The 18094-nt window shown below is 41.3% G+C and overlaps 1 protein-coding gene across 3 annotated transcripts in view; it reads right to left on the bottom strand.

Annotated features, from left to right (window-relative positions):
- Positions 1–18094, bottom strand: part of LOC122808962 (sodium- and chloride-dependent GABA transporter 2-like) — a 1071132-nt gene that overhangs the window by 79129 nt on the left and 973909 nt on the right. For 2 of the 3 annotated variants that reach the window (XM_044080126.1, XM_044080127.1), the window contains one exon: positions 736–836. The exons of the other annotated variant lie outside the window; for it this stretch is intronic. In XM_044080126.1, coding sequence (XP_043936061.1) covers positions 736–836 — 101 coding nt within the window. The remainder of the gene's footprint in view (positions 1–735; positions 837–18094) is intronic. 3 annotated transcript variants of the gene reach the window in all.

Here is an 18094-nt window from a genome sequence, read left to right as displayed (position 1 = left end):
TTGAGGATAACTTTTCAATCAAGTTTAAAACAAAATTCCATAATGCATGTGAAAATCTTCACTAATTACATCAAGATGACATGATAGTATATCAGCATTCTAATGCTCTAAGGAAAAATTAATGAAAAATACATAGTTGAGAGTCTTGGTAACATGGGTTAGTAGTTGTAGCATTGCTCACTATTTTGAAACACAAATATAAATGACATTTCTTCGTGGTACTTTACTAATGTGAAATTTGTCATTTTCCAGATGCAGGCCACATATTGTTTCATACCATGAACAGAGTATTTGCTTTGCTGTTCAAAATTAGCTTCCAAGTCAAAACCCTTGACTTTTTTCACTGCTTTGCTTCATTGATTTGCATAATTCATAAAAAATGATAAAAATGGAGCCACAAATACAAAATTGTGATGTTAATAGTATGTATTTAATTTTGACAAACAGGGCTTGAACTTTAGCAGTATCTAGTAATAAACCCACATGTTTAACATAATTGGTTGTCACAGCACTGCACAAATTTTATAAGAATTGTCAAAATCACTTCTTAACATCTGGCAGCTAAATGTTGTAGACTCCATGGGGCAGGGAAGCAGTATCACCTTCATGTAAGCATCTCTGACTTGCACTTCCTCAATTTGTTTGAACTATACACAGTCTTCAAGGCCACAGACACAAAGTACTAACAAATGCTTGTTTAAGAATCTCAATAACTTCAGATAAAAATCAACTTACCCCACATATAGCTGGTGTGAAAATAAGCCATGCATATTTGAGGAAAGGTCCTGGCCTATAGCCAATCATGTCTTCAATATTGTCATAGAAACGATCTACACCTAGAAAGACAAAAAATACATTCTATAGCCAAAACTGATAAAGCAAATGAAATGCCCTATAGAGCTAGATAGTGGAATAACCATAAATATGATACATTTTTTACATTAGCTATAATCTTATTAATCCAAAATACAAGGAAACATGTTTAGACAGGGTGGTACTAACAATTTATAAAGAATTGCAGTGTCTTATAGCAGCTTAAAAACAGCTTCAGCAGTCTCTCAATATTCAATAGTGAAATTGAAATATTCACTACAACATTTTTGTTGAAAGGAATTTCTCACAATGAGAAGAGAGAAAAATGTAATGGTCAGCTGTCATAAATAAAATCCCCCTTTCCCAGACGGGGATGTAAGAATTAGTGCAGAACTGGTCGATATATAATAAAATAACAGACAAGGAAAATATTATTTTAAGAGTGATATGCCCAAAAAAACATATTAAACTGTTAATATTTAAAAACTACTTATCACAGTCTGGTTACCATATTATTAATAAATGTTCAGTTTGTTGAGTGCCATTCATGTGTCACAGTTGGTTGAATGCAATAGTTTTTGAGTGAGGGAAGAATCTAAGTGTGCAACATCAAACCTAAGGATTAGTGGGAGTGTGTAGTAAAGCCAAAACTTTTGTTTACACTAAAAGTTCCAGCATTTTGTGTGTGTGTGTGTGTGTGTGTGTGTGTGTGTGTGTGTGTGTGTGTGTGTGTGTGTGTGTGTGTGTGTGTGTGTGTGTGTGTGGCTGCATGCATGCATGTTTGTTGTTTAGTGGTACTGTTAGGGAAAGAGTTCATAGGTTAATAGGTGTGTACTAGGCTAATGGCACTGGAGCCTTTACAAGCCTTGCCCATAGAAGTGTCCAGGCATCGTGCCACCCAATGTTAGTTCCCAGTGCCCCTATCGGCTCTCCAGCACTGATAGTGCGTGTCCCCCATGCGGCCAAAGTTTGCCCTCAGTGCAGCTCGCTCTCAACACTCACCCGATTGCTCACTGGTATGAGACTCTGCCACAAGAAATACAGTTGACAGCAAAACACTGCCTCGAGAAATACAGCTGACAGCAAAACACTCCTCCCTAATGTGTAGGGTTGGTGTTAAGGTCAGGAAGTTAGCACACATGATTGGTTCAGGGGAGTTAAGCCCTCCATGCCAATGCAGATCATACCATCAGTGTCTTACCTACCACTACTTGGCTGACTAGTAGATTGTGGACCACTCATAAATGGATAGTGATACCATATAGCAGCTTGTCAAATTGTATCACCATGTATTCAAATGTAAAATTAAGGTAGATATGTGGACTGTCCATCTCAGTAAATACTAATGTAAGTCTAGTTTTAACCACTCTAGTTATATGGACCTTCCAGCAGCACCTTGTCTTTAGGGTATCAGATACATTAACAGGAAGGCCTCTACACCAGAATAAAAGGCATCCCTGTAAAACATGTTAAATGTGCTTAAAAGGTAGGTGTGACAGTAAATGTTAATACTTCAACCTATCAGACCTTCTCTTTAAAACTGGAGCAATAGAAACATATTCAATCAAATCAGGTAAAGTATCAGAATCTAAAAGAATTTAAAAGTATTTGGTATAGATTCATAGGTTGATACTAGGCTATCAGCCCTAGGGCCTACACAAGCCTAGCCATAACAATTCCCTGGATATTTCTTCCCACAATATTTACTTCCCTGGACCCCTGTCTATGACAATTCTCTACAAAGTATGGTAGCTTCCCAATCAGCCCCCCTACTGACATGGTCTTCCAGTGTATATAGTTTTCATTTCGGAACATTGTACCTATTCTTTGGTTTGTTTGTGCTGAAGGCTTCCACATCCTCAACTGCCAGGTGTTTTGCAATGCCAAGTTGTTATCTTTAATGTCTGTGTGTATCATCCAGGTAGTTTCATGATTCTAATATTTGACACGTCTCACCTACACCATTTCATGCTGTGGTGACTTCCCATAGGGTCATCTATTTGGCATACACTGGAGGCTAGTACAAAGGCCAGCCTGCTATAAAAAATGTTTTTGCATGGTTTTGCACACTGGGCAGTGCTGGTTAGCTAGGGTTAAATTATTCCCAGCTCCACTAAGTATCCTCTTCAGTTTTTCCATTGAAACTAGTCTGACTCTCAGCCTAATCACTCAAAAAGCATCCTACAGCCCAGCACTTGCTCAAACCTAATAGCAAACACTAATATACCCTGACACTTGATTGCCCAGCAGGGCAAGGCTCTTTATTCACCCCTCACCAACCAAGTGACTAAGCAGCTCACCCTACTATTCGGACATGACCAAAGGCAATTTCAGGTGTACTCTTCAGTCCAGTTGGTGAATCTGGGTATCCTGAGGCAATGTTACAACTGCCTCATGTACACAGACAACCCTCTCCTCCTACCACAAAACACTAACATATGCGAGAGATGCAATTATAAAGCCAAACTGGAGGCTAAGCTGTCTCTACCCAAGACTGGAACAGACAGTCAAGAGGAGAAGGTTAACACTTGCACCACACCTCCAGCCACACATAGACCTACTAAACCAGCACTGACAAAAAAATACACATAAATACACAAAGTCATAGTCGGAGGCTCTAAATAATAACCTGCAAAAGCATTAAGGGACCTCCAAAGCAGGCACCCACACAACCTGCACCTCCCATCACAAACCAGACAACACATAAAACAAAAAATCAGTGTGTCGCACAATCACAGCCCTTAAGGTGAAATAATATACCTAACAAACTAGTAATAGGTGACTCTACAGTCAGGCACACTGATGTCCCACTTACTAGACTGGACAAGCAGAAGGTTCCTGTTAGCTGCCTGTCGGGAACCAGAATCCACCACATAACACAAGCACTCAGGTCACTCCAGAACAAGTACAAATATGACTCTGTCATTGTTCATGTTGGTGTGAATGACCTGAGACGTTCCTCGCTGGACTACATGAAAAGAGACATGGAAGAGATCTCTGATCATGTAGCCCAGGCTGGTATGACCCTGACCCTGAGTAGCATCCTGCCCTCAAAAAGAATGATACCTCAGTATAAAGAAAAAAAATGATCAATTTCAACAATTGGCTAAGCTTCTGGTGTCATTCAAAGGGGATCTAATGTCTGTCAGCCTGGGACGACATGCTCAACAAGCCATGTTGCTTTGCAAGAGATGGCTTGCACCTGTCACCCCTAGGCTTTCGAATACTGGCCAAGGCTCTTGCTGAACCCCATAGTGCCTTTTTTAGGCAAGGCTCAAAAGTCAAACCCACCTCTGTAAATAGCACAATTAACAAAAAACTGAGGGTTATGCTACTCAACGCCAGGAGTTTAAATCTCAAAATGCACGCACTTGAAGCACTCCTCAGTATGGAGAACATCGACGTTTGTGCAGTAACTGAAACCTGGTTCAAGGCTCCAGAGAGCACTCCAGCACTACCGGGCTACAATTCATACCACACGTTTCGGCCACAGAACACAGACCGAAACACAAATGGGGGTGTATCTATATTCATCAAGGAAACCTACACCTCCAGGTTAATAGGGCAGCATGATACCTCGGAGATCATTCATGTGCAACTAACATCAGGCAAATCTGCAATGCAAATTGTGGCCTGCTACAGATCACCCTCCATGACCCAGGACTACCACTCCACCTTTCTGGAGACACTGGAAAACCTGAAGGTCCTACCGAACACCCTGATATTGGGCAATTTCAATTACCCTACCATTAACTGGGAAAACTACTCAAGTACAAACTCCCAAGCCCAGCGCTTCCTGGAATTCATCAACTCAAACACCCTGGATCAGCTGGTAAAATCCCCTACTAGAGGTGAAAACATATTGGACCTGGTCATCACCAACATGGGCGACAGGTGTTCCACACCGGAGGTCAACCCGTCACTGGTTAGATCAGACCATAAACTAATCACTCTGGATGTCCACACCCCACCACCACCCCCGGACAAGGAAACCGCTGTGAAAAACTTTTCTAAAGCAAACTTCACCTTACTTAAGACAGAGGCGGTAAGTTTCACAGCCCCCACGCTAAAGGATAACACTGCCCAAGATGCAGAAACCTTTACAAATGCGCTCTATGAGCACCTACAAGGATGCATGGATTGTGCCATCCATAGCAAAACCCAGACTCACTCCTCTAAGAGAAAGAAACCAGTCTGGTGGATCCCTGCCGTAAACAGGCTATACAATATAAGTAGGAAACTAGTACAGAAAAAAAGCAAATCCCAAGAAGGAAAAACATCCCTGATCAGTATCAGTAAGAAACTAAGGTCCTTCATAAAATCATCCAAGGCTAACTTTGAAAAAAAAAATAGCCAAGGATTCAAAAGATAACCACAAAGCCTTCTTTAGCTATGTTACGAATCTAAGCGGCATCTCCCAGATATGCACTGAACTAGTGCAAAATAGCACAAAATATACTGAACCTACTGATATTGCCAACATCCTGGCAGATAGATTCAGTGCAAACTTCAACCCCCTCTCACCCCCAAAAGGGCCCACAACAATACCGGAAAAGTGTAGTGTCCTGGAAATCACAGACGCACAGGTGAAAACAGCCCTTTCAAAAGCCAAAAACACAGCGGCAATGGGGCCAGATGGTGTCCCAGGCTGCGTCTTGCACGAACTACAGAATGAACTAATCCCCCCACCTAAACATGCTGTTCTACCTCAGCCTCTCCACAGGATACGTACCCATAGAATGGTACACAGCAACAGTTATTCCACTCCACAAAGGAGGGGCCACAACTGACCCTGGTAACTATCACCCCATAAGCCTGACTAGCCTGGTACGCAAGGCTATGGAGCGCATCATCATGGAACTCATTAACAAAGACATTGGGAACCTCCAAACACTTGACCTGACCCAGTTCGGCTTTGTTAAGGGCAGATCATGCCTAATAAACCTTGTTGACTTCTTCGAGACAGTAACCAAGGCCATAGATGAGGGAAAGGTGGCTCACACAGCCTACCTTGACCTCGCCAAGGCTTTTGACACCATTCCCCACTTGGGTATTACAGAAAAACTCACCAGCCTGAACATAAACCCCTACGTCACGAGATGGGTTGCCAACTGGCTTACAGACAGAACTCACACAGTAAGAATAGCTTGCTCCAGGTCCGACTCTAAACCAGTCACAAGTGGTGTCCCACAAGGCTCAGTCCTGGGACCCCTACTGTTCAGCATATACTTCTCAGAAGTACAGGCAAACACAGGAGGACTATAGATAATCAAGTTTGCCGATGACTGCAAACTGGGAGCCATAATTGACTCTCCGGCTGACACAGACATCTTCCAAAAGGGCTTTACTGAGATGCACACCTGGCTTCAAAGTCATGGCCTCAAGCTAAATGTCAAAAAATGCATAGTCATCCCATTTGGGAAAAACAAAACACCCACGAATTACCACATAGGTGGCAGCCCCCTTAATACAGAAGAGGTAATAAGAGATCTGGGGACCCTGGTAGATAGTAATCTCTCCTTTGACAATCATATTGCCAAAGTAGTTAGAAAATCCTTCTATGTGGACCACCTAATTACTAAAGGGTTTGCATCTAGAAATAAAGAGGTTATAGTCTCCCTTTACTCGTCAGTCATCGGACCCATCATAGAGTGCAATGCCCCATTTGGGATGTACCTCACACAACACTTCCAACAGCTGGAAAGACCACAAAAGTACCTCACCAAGAGGATTACTGGCCTCAAACATATGTCCTATGCAGCCTAACTGAAAAAACTCCAGCTGTACTTAGTGGCATATCACTTACTCAGAGGTGATCTCTGCCTGACTTACAAAGCCATGTCCAACTCAGAATTGATGGACATGCTCCACCTAAAGAAATCCAAGTCACTGCGAGTCACGTGCTCTAGTGAGCTAAACCTTGCCACAACAATAAATAGAACATGCTGGAGGGATAGATTCCTATCACAGAGACTCCCCATGCTTTGGAATAAAATTCCAAACTACATTAGGCAGAGACCCTCACTAACACTCTTCGCGAGAAACCTTGACGAGTGAATGGGTAACAGAAAATACACCCCTAGGATCACTTCATTGGCTCTGCTTGACAGAGGATCAGTTAATTAATCAATGGGGCAGCGAAAGCTGACACACTCTGGCTAGGCTTATAAATGCCCTCGGGCAGATAGTCTAGTACCTACCTATGAACCTATGAACTTATATAAAGTTAGTGCTCAGGCAGGCCATGTACAATGGTGTCACTCTTGTGTGTGTTACTGAGGATGTCAGAAACACATTGCAACTGTAGCTAAAGACATATCTGCAGCCCCAGATCATGGCAGAGATGGCACATAACACTGCACACACAGAGAAATGAAATGTGATGGAATGTGTTTTTGTATAACTTAAGGGATACTTCTGCTGCCTTGATGCATTCTGTAGGTCACTGCAGTATTCACCTGAGGCTATCAGTTAGATTTCTGCAGTGTGTGTGCCATGTTGCATAACATAGCAGTGTAGAAACAGCTTCAGCAGCAGGGAAACATCCCAGAGCAGGGCTTAGCTGGTACAAAAACAACACAGCATTGGCAAAGAGGTAGTGTCTGGCCCGCAACTCTGGGTCATACTACAGACAACACAGAATACTTTTATTTTTTTGTAATTATTTTTATTTGTTGGCCAATGTACAGCACCAATCCTGGTGGACCATGTTCAGGCTCAGTCCAGAAATGGTAGAGATTACAAAATAAACAAAAATAACACTGTCCACTAGAACATGCAGCCTTAAATAGTTATAATTACACACAATATATAATTACTCAGTGGTCAGGGTATAAGTATATCACTGTCAGACAGACTATACATCTGGAAACAATTACAATAACAATATATATGAGTCTAGGACTAATGCGTGAACGGCCATTTCACCGAATCTGAAACGGCCGGGCACACTTACGCAAAAGTGCTTTTCACCGAAGAAGCACTTTCGCAGAAGTATGCCTGGAGGTAGAGGGAGTTGTGGGGGCGTGACTGTTGTGGAGATCATACTACGGTGCGGTTAAGGGAATTTTTCCCTTTTCCCCACTGTAGTGCGATCTCGGACTCAGAATAATAAAGTAGGGGGGTGTGGGGAGCTGCCAACTCAGGAACATTGGTGGCATTTACTGTTGTGTCCTGCAGTCTTGGGACTTGATGCCGTCCATGGCAGGGATGGCAAAGAACTATGACAGCATGCGCATACACCTGATGGGCTGTCTCATGCTGGGACCCAACAGATGTATGAGCTGGATTACAGCCACAAACAGGTGTGGTGCTTCTTCTGCCAACAGAGGATATTGATATAGTAGAAATACTGCAGCAAGAGTGTGCAGCCTGGTGAGGTAACACAGAGATGGAGCTTGAAGAACATGAGATCAACTATGACGAGATCTGGTAGCCTCTGTGATCAGAGCCATCAGTGATGCTGTGACAGAAGCAGTCTGTATTATGTGGGTATACACAGCCTTCGACTGGCCATCTTGAATATGGACCCTTCTATAGCCATGGACAGCAGAGTCTGCAAAGGCATACTGGTGGCAATTACCATCAGCCCTGCGGATACACCGATGGATGCCATGTAGCTACGACTAACCTGACAAACACTGTCCACTTTATGTCCTTATACTCATTGTCACTCTACAGGCACTGGATGTCATCACACAGGCCATGCAGGGGTTGTATGTTATCTTGCAAGCCATAAAGTATCTCCATCCCCATCTCCATAGTGATGTGAGTAGTAGCTGTCTGTGCTGGATCAATGAACTGCACATCAACTGTTTAATGCTATGTTATGCATCCTGGTCAAGGATGGGCTGCAGGCCACCATGCCTCTCCCTTGGGTGTACAGACACATCATAAGCTGTGTAGCTTATGGATGTCATCTGGGCTTGGGCCTCTTAAGTAGCCTAGGTGGGCTCAGAGTTATTCGACTCCCATCAGACACTGATAAAGCTGGAGTTTTGTCCTGTCTCTATACAAACTCCTCATAGTCGAGGATGTGTGTCTGAGCCCTCTAACAATAGTATTGCAACATTTCCACTGTGTCATCAGTCTTTGCAATTTGTACACTGCCATTATCATCACCATCATCTTCATCATCATCAGCCATAGATGACCTGCAAAGATCAGGCATTTGCTGTCCCATTGTGCTGGACCCTCCACCAGTAGAACCTGTGAAAGAATAAAAATAAGACGTGTATGACAGCACTGAAATAAATGTCTAGCTCCCCTGGCAGACATACTTGTAAATGACACAATCTGAGAATACTTCATGGACACTTACATACCTTTATTATGTAGGGTGTTGCAGTTGCGGCCTAGATGTACATGAAGAAAGATATGCATAAGCTTTTATTTTAAAAGTCCCAACTCACATGCATTGCACTGTAGCTAATAGTAACCTGGTGTATCCACTAAAGACAATTGTGCTTTCATCCCCACCCAGCTCCCAAATCATGGACACCACAAGGAATAAGGGTCTACTCTCTATTCTGAGACAAGGACACCAGGAACTCTGCCATTACTGTGAGCTCCTTTTGTGTTGTGTTTGCAGTGTTCTGTACCTTGCTATTCTCATGCAGTACTATACCAGCTACCTTTCATTGAACCTAATATAGGCTTCTCTTTTGGCCATCCAAAGTACCAATGTCCTGGACCACTCCCTGCCACAACTGGTTTCAAAAAGCCTTGGGATCAGGATTTGCATGCATTGTGTGCTCTCAACCTTCAGTATCACCTTTGAGTCCTGTGTAATATTTTCCTGCCACTGTTGCTCTCATGTGCCATGATAAAATGCATACACTAATGGATTACATGTCAGTGTGTGTGTGTGTGTGTGTGTGTGTGTGTGTGTGTGTGTGTGTCCTGTAAGACTGTACTCTGTCTCTAATCTCATATGGTGGTCAGTTATCTGTAGCCTGTTGTGTTGTTACACTTCCCCCTAAACGCATGGGTATGTTATCATGACACCCATTCCTTCATCATTGTACTGGACTCCTGTCATATTCTGCAAAGTCTGGCTCTCCCACAATATGCATGTCCATGCCTCACCCTATACACAGGGACCATCATGTCCTGTGTGGCATGTCCTGGCTAATTCACACATTGCCCCCAGTGTGACAGCCCATAGCTGGACATTTCAGTATCATGTCATTATGGTGAGTTCCACAAACCCAGGTACACAATTTTCTTTATGCTTATCTTGCTGTGATTCACCATAGGTGTGCAGTGTAGTGCAAGGGTACATTACCATATGTTTTTACCTTCTTTGTATATCTCTACTTCAAAGACTAATGTCCTAAGGCAGTAATCGCATGGTTTCACAGTTGCAGCCATTACTGAAATCTCCCACAATATAGCTTCCCAACATATTATGCTAATTTTGACTTCTTACCATGACAGTTATGCTAATAAGGGAATTTATGTAAGACCATAGGTTCATAGGTTGTTATTAGGCTAATGACCACTAGTCACAGATGTCTCTGAATCACTATCTTAGCACTTATAACTATCAACACTAAATAGTGTAAACCTGCTTGTCCCTGCCCATCCCAGGGTTGTGGACACAAGTGCCCAATACATTTATATATACATTGCAGCACCATGGATCTGCAACACACAGCATGTTTGAAGTGCTTCATTGTTGCACTGGTTAAATTTATCCAAATGCTTAGGTTCTTATATATCTGGGAATGGACCCAGTTCCTCAGCTGTGAAATCAGTTTTGCTTAAGCCCTTGACAAGTGCTCTCAGCCCCAGCAATGTACTCAGAATAGCCTCTTTTTGAAGTTCATAAGGGATTACTTTTATCGGTAGCATATTTAGATGTGTTTGAATATTCATTTTTATTAGCCGGTTTGCTCCGACTATAACAGGAATGATCTATGTATCCTTATTCCACATTGCTTTAGCATCTGTCTCAAGGTCCAGACATTTTACAAATGTATGTCTTTCAGTTCATAAGACACTGTAGTCAATGTATGTAGCAATTTCAATAATCAAAGCTATTACTGTCTTTTTCTCTTGAACTACACTATGCATTCCATTTGCTTCTACCTTCTTAGCTGCTGGTATGGAGTGATCCCACATAATCACTACTTCGTAATTTTTCAACAAACCTTCGTGAGTCATGTTTTCAGTGGCTGTCAGCTGTCTCTCTGTTGCTGTGTTCACAAAGTCTCCAGTGTAACAGCCTTGCTACATTGTTATGTCTTTCATTATACAAACCTTCAGCCTTGAGTGTATTACACCCTGCAACAAGGTGTCTAACTGTTTCCAGCTCTGTACCACAACACCTACATTTGTCTATATCTCCTACCATTTGTATGGATTTTATGAACCATCTAGAATACAATCCAGTATCTTAACCTTCCATCTTTTGGTTTAAATTCACCTCACCTAAGCCATTTGCATGATAAGTCTTGGTCAATATGCAGCTGTTCCAGCAGATCTCTATACTTCTTGTTATATCTTTTCTATTTTCTTGATCCCATTCTTTGTAGTTTTCCTCTTACATTTTTGCACTTTCTGTTACCACCTGTTTTTTATCCATTTTAGCTGGATTTCCATGTCTGCTTCTTTCCTAAAGGCTTCTGCTAACCTAAGCAAAGAGGTCATCTTAAACTTATTTTGTTCATGTTTTACAACTTTCAGTATGTTTGGATCTGATGATGTCAATAAATATGCATGCAATCCCACAATCCACATTGATTTCAAGGGGACCCATGCCTCCTTCAGACCAAAATGTATATAATATTGGCAAACACTGGTTCTTGTGTATCATTTGATGTGCATAGAGCAATTTTCTTGTTTTCCTGCCAAGCTTATACAACATTCCATCTTTTTGTGGCTAGTCAGTTATCCCAAAGCTGTAAGTTAATATAAGAAGTGCAAGTTGATCTATAGCTTGAACTTTATTCCTAGATGTCAAAGCAGTTTTCAGTACTAATTTTAGTCTTTTAAAATATTCCTTACTGAGCTTTGTTCTCATTTTTTCTGCTGTATCACTGCCTCCTCATCTCTTCCAAGGTATTTGTACATTCCTTGTTCCAAATCTTTTATATCACATTTCTGCACAAGTGTTATAGTTTCTTAAGTTTTCCATTTTCCTCTTTCAAATGTTGATTTTGCAGATTTGTTGAGACCAAATGACATTTTTATGTCATCTCAGAAGGTTTTAATAACTTGTAGCTACTCTTCCAGGTGTTTATCTGATAAACTATACAGGTTCATATTTTTGTGGGTTCATATAAGTCTAGCCATATCTATCCTGAGTTGCCCCAATTGTCAGTAGTTAAGTGAGCAAAGTTTGCAGCGGTATGAGTCAATGGTAAATAATAATGACTGCCTCTGTCCATGAAGGACATGGGTGCCATCCCAGGAGTAATTTACAGTCAACCATCTATTGATCTTTGTTGTGTTTGAAGAGGGGCATGGAGGGCTTTGCTTCACAAGAATGGGAAGCTTTTTCCAGATAAGGGGTAGTCTCTGGGAGATGTCTCTCTCTCTCTCTCTCTCTCTCTCTCTCTCTCTCTCTCTCCAGCATGATTTACTTATGTCAAAGTATGGATTAAGATCCCTGGAGTGAGTGATCCTAGTGTAGTTTGATTTATGAATGTGCAGCATTTCCATCAGGACTGGGTCAGAGACAAGCCAAGAACAGGTCACCTCTTAGCAGCCTGTAAGAACCAGATTAGTTTATGTATAGGACTTGTTTTGTATACCCTGTATTTTCTTGGTGAGAAACAACTGTGGTCTGCCCAGCTGTTGCAGGTGTCTGGTGAGATGCAAGCATAAAGGAGCACTGTATCTGATGAGGGCTAAGTATAATGGAATTATAACATCCTTAGATCTAGATGCAAGGCCTTTAGTTATGAAATCTGCCACATAGAAGGATTTTCTTACCACTGTGGATATGTGGTGGTGGAAGAGATTTCTATCAACCTTAGTACCCAGATCACATACCACTAGGTCTACACTTGGGGCAGGGGGGGGTTGTCTATAATGTAATTAGCAGGGATGTTAGCTTTCCTAAAGGCAATGATAATGCATTTTTTTTTGTATTTAGCCTCAATGTGTGGCTTTGGCACTAATCATTTGTCTGCATTAAACTTTTCTGCATCATATTGGCATTGTTTCGGGGACTCAGTGATTGCTCCCAATTTGCAATCAACATCAAACTTGGTCAACCACAGGCCATCACATTTTCTGGACTTCTGAAAAATAGATTCTGAACAAGGGCCCAGCACAAAACCTTGTGTTACACCACTGATGACTGGTCTTTTACTAAAGATGAAGTCAACCACTTTGACAGTATGTGTCTTGTCATGTGCCAATTCACTACCCATCTGGTGATGTAAGGGTTAATTCTCAGTTAGGAAAGTTTCTCTATAATACTTGAGTGGAAGATTGCATCAAATGCCTCAGCTATTTCGAGGTAGGCAGTATGTATGCACTGTCTTTTCCTCATCTAGGGCCTTGGTGACTTTCTCGAAGAAGTCAACCAGGTTTAACAGACATGCTCTACCCTGATGAAGCCAAACTGGGTTGGGTGCAGAGTTTGGAGATTACCTATGTCCTTGTTGATATGGTCCATAATGATTCTTTCCATGGCCTTACAGATGAGGATATTCAAGCTTATAGGTCTATAATTCTGAAGGTCGGTTGATGGTCCCCCTTTGTTTAAAGGGATTACTGTTGCTGTCTTCCATTCTGCCAGAACATTGCCAGTCCACAGACTGTGTTTAAACAAGGATCCAAGTGGGTCTGCTAGGTCATGTTTTAAGTTGTTTAAAAGGCAGCCATGGATGTTTTCCTGTCCAGTTGATGCCATGTTTTGGCCTTGGAGAGCTCAGAGATGACCTGTTCTCTTGAGATAATGGGCTGCAGAATGGTGACAGGTATACTTTGGGGAATGACCAGTGATAACAGGGGGGTGAAGTTTGTTCCAAATCTGTCAGCTAGCAGGTTAGCTATTACCACCAGATGAGTATGAATGATGCCATCCACAGCCAATTTAGTGTATAGCTGGGTATTCCCTTTAGATTTCTGATGTATTTAAAGAGTGCCTTGTGATTATCCTTACCTAGGGAGGCTATTTTTGTTTTGTCATTTACTTTGGAGGACTAGATAACCTCTCTAATATGTTTGTTTAGGCTAGAGAGGGATTTATTCCTCTGCTGAGCCAGTTCCCCTCTTGTTTTTAGACATTAGTGCCTTTCTTTCTTTTGTTGTATAACCTGTTTATACTAGGAATCCACCAGGGTGGCTTGTTTTTTCTGTAAAACCTGGTTTTAATCTGGTCAGGCACAGCCAGTTCTATACAATTGCTTATGTGGTTATACAGGGTGTTGGTGTACACCTCTGTATAGGATTCTGTGTTATCTGTGTTCTAGGGGGGGTTTGAAACTTCTTAAACCATTGTTTCACAGGAGGTAACTTGTCTTAGAAAAATTCTTAAGTTTTTCTGAGCTTATTGGGGTATCTGGCCTTATAATTACATCAAAAGAGACTGATTTATGGTCCAATCTTACCAGGGAGGACATCACATGGGGGGGGCAGTACTTTCCTATGTTAGTAAGTACTATGACCAGGACATTTCAGCCCCTTGTGGGTGTGCTGACTAGCTGTTCCAGAGCAATTTCATTAACAAAGTACAAGAACCTCTGAACCAGAATGTTTATGGTCATGTATGTTTCCCAGTCGATGGTAAGATAATTGAAATTACCTATGAGAAAGGTGTTGTGCTATATGGCAAGTGACTCCAGTAAGTCCAGGTATCCGGCATGCTTTTTCCAGTTCATGGTGGGGAGACCTATAGCTAGCTATGATGTGGTGGGGATTTTGCCTATGGTTAATTGGACATGGAGTAGCTCAAGAGAGTCATAGTGTTTGACCAGTCATGGTACACTTTGTTTTTTTTCACATTCAGCTTGGACAGTATTGTAGGCCTGCATGGCCAGAGTGCCTTCCACAGTGACAAGTGTTTCCAGGGAGTGCAGTTTCTATTTAGACTCTTAGCATTAAACAACAGCACCATGAGTTTAACTAGAGAGAATTTTTTTATGTTGGGCACAATAGTGGTGGCTAATGCCTTTCCTAGTATCCAAAAGCCTAGAGAAGACATTTGCAGAACATCTCTGGCAAAGCAGATTGTCGACTATGTCTTCCCAGGCTGACAGATATGGATCCCTTTGGACTGACACCAGAACCTGAGCCAGTTGTTAAAGTTGATCACTTTGTTTGTATTGTGGCATCATCCTTGAACAAAGTAGAATGCTGCTTAAGGCTAGGCTTATACCTGCCTGAGCTGTGACACTTAATCTGAGAGCTCAGTCATGTCTCTCTTCATATAGTCCAGAGAGGTATGTCTCAAGTCATTCACCCCCACATGGACTATAACGGAGTCATACTGATATTTGTGGTTGAGTAGCTTGAGTGCTTGAGTGACTTGATGGAGCCTGGCACCTAACAGGCAGCTCAACATAAACCACTCTTTATCCAGCCTGGTGAGGGGAACATCCTTGTGTCTCACTATGAAGTTTCCTATGACCAGTATATTGGGTTTTTTCGGGGTGTTATACCTTATCAGCTTAGTTGTTGAGACAGGGTGTATGTTTTCTTATGCATTTTGGGTTTTGTTTTCCATTGTTGTATGTGTAAGTGGTTTCTGAAGGCACCATTTGGGAGGTCACTGGTCTTTTAGTAAGTTATTAGTGAGTACCTTTGCATATGTGGTGTGCCCTTATTTAGTGTGGGAAGTGATGTGTGTGTTGAACACTAGTTTGGCATTCAGTTTGTCTTTATGTGAGAATCTTGCCTCCAATTTCATAGCATAACTACATCTCTCACATAAAGTATTTGCTTGTTTCATGAGTAAGCGGTTGTCAGTATACATGAGATAATTGCTACATTGCCTCACGATGCCCATGTCCATCAGGCTGGCCACAGAGATGTTAGGAAACTGCCCATCCCATGATCCTTACTGTGGTTTTAGTCAAGGTAGAGGATCTGTTAAATTAGACTGGACTGTGCTGGTGGCGCAGAGACTGTGAGTGGGGAACTATACTTTTTTCTAGTCAAAAGCAACCAAAGTGATGCTTCTCGGCACACAACTAATTTGCTCCTAGAGCAGCAAGAGGCTGGGTACAGTGTTAGTGATAGTTATTCTAGGGGAATTTCAGTTTCAAGGCATTTGGATCTTCACAGGACACTGCTGACCACCACTGTGACGACAGCAGCTTAGCCCAAACACGATGCTTAAATACAAGCAGAGAAGAACAAGTTTTAAGCTAACTACCAATCAGGAAAGCACACAATAAGCCTTCAACCAGCAATCCCCAGGTCAGATAAGTCAGATCTGCCCACTTCTAATGCAAGAGTTCAGGAAAAAAACTTTAATGCAGAATGGCTGGTTTGGAGCCCAAGTCTAAAAAGACAAGACAAACTAGCTACAACAGCCCTGGAACTGTATTATAGTGCAGTTGATTCCTTAAAGCAGCGGTACACAGTATCGTTTTTTTAAATGCTGTAGCAAAGAAAATGCAAATAATTTAAGAAATAGCTAAAATACAGTTGAAATTAATAAGAAAAGTGCAAAAAATACTTATTTTTGTCTTTTGATTAATGGATTGCCGCAGGTGAAAGCAGATTCCCAGCACTCCCAAGCAAAGTCACCAAATGAGCAGCTCTGAGCCCATACAAATGTGAGACTTAAATAGGAGCAAAGAGGAACAAGTTCTAAGCGAACTACCAATCAGGAAAGCACACAATAAGCCTTCTACCAGCAATCCCCAACTCAGATAGGTCAGATCAGCAAGCTTCTGCCACAAGAGTGCAGAAAAGAACCCTCTTAATGTAGAATGGCTGGTTTGGAGGCCAAGTATAAAAAGACCACACAAACTGGCTACAACAGCCCTAGAACTATCAGACAATGTATTACGGTGCAGTTAATTACTTAAAGCAGTAATAGACAGTACTTTTATTTTGAAAAGTGCAGCAAAAAACAGCAAATAACTTAAGAAACTGATAAAATACAGTCACAATTAATAACAGAAGTGCAAAAAAATACTTATTTTGTTTTTTTGAGTAATGGATTGCTGCATTTGAAAGCAGATTCTCAGCACTCCCAAGCAAAGTCACCAGACAACGAGCAGCTCTAAGTAATTATGCCAAATCCTATGCAAATGCAAGGCTTAATTACAGCAAAGAGGAACAAGTTTTAAGCACTTCACAATCATCAATCCACAAAACATAGGTGAGATATCTGACATGACGATTTTCTTGGAGTCAGGCTGAATCTGTGACCAAGGTTGTTGAGTAAACAGCTTAATGGATTGAGAGCAAGACAAAAAAGTAATGGTGACAAAGAATCACCCTGAACAATTCCATGCTGGATTTTCACAACCTGGAAAGAAATGTGTCCTTTTTATGGTTCATCTGCAAAGTGGTTATCATTTTTTCACAGTAACTACAGTAAAATTAATCACTGTATGATGGATCTTGTACATCTATAAACATTCTATAATCCAGGGGTGAGGAATACTATCAAATGTTTTTTTTTGTAATGCATTCACGCCATATTGAGATTCCTGCTCTTTTTGCAGGTCTGTATTATGGCTCTGTTTAACAAAAGATGATCCGTTGTTCTACATGAATGTCATTTATTCTCATTGCTCTATGGCCATGATTGAATTTTTATCTAAATGCCTGTATATTCTAGCTGTATCAATTCCTGTATATACTCTATATGTTGTTAGGGAGGCAGGTTATTGGTCTATAGTTCTGAGGGTGATCAGCAGGTTTATTTTTAAGTATGAGTATAGATTTTCCCATTGTTAGCCAGTCTGGTGTCATTTCAAGATGTACATATAATTAGCTTTTAACAAAAACACAACACTTATGCCAACAGGCACACTAACCATTAAACGAAAAAAACAATAAAAATCACAAGCCACTAGGAATGAACGAGAACTTATTTATTAAAATACAAATGACTGAACACTTTCACCTTAAACATTCAAAGGCTATAATTAGCTTTTACTCAACCATTACATAGCTCATTCAAAGTGTGCCTTCTTTTAAACCTCATTCCTTCTCTAAATGTATTGATCCCACAGTTCCTATTTTCTTCTATGTAATTTGCTCCTACCCTTTTCTAAAGAGCCAAGTTCCAGTTGTTTTATCTTTGCTATATCTTCACTACTTCTAGTAAAGTTGGTTTAGACTTTGATTTCCATTTTCTAGT

This window comes from Protopterus annectens, chromosome 8.part0, assembly GCF_019279795.1.
Source record: "Protopterus annectens isolate FY-2018-M chromosome 8.part0, PAN1.0, whole genome shotgun sequence".
NCBI lineage: Eukaryota > Metazoa > Chordata > Ceratodontiformes > Protopteridae > Protopterus > Protopterus annectens.
This window is presented reverse-complemented; position numbering and strand designations above follow the sequence as displayed.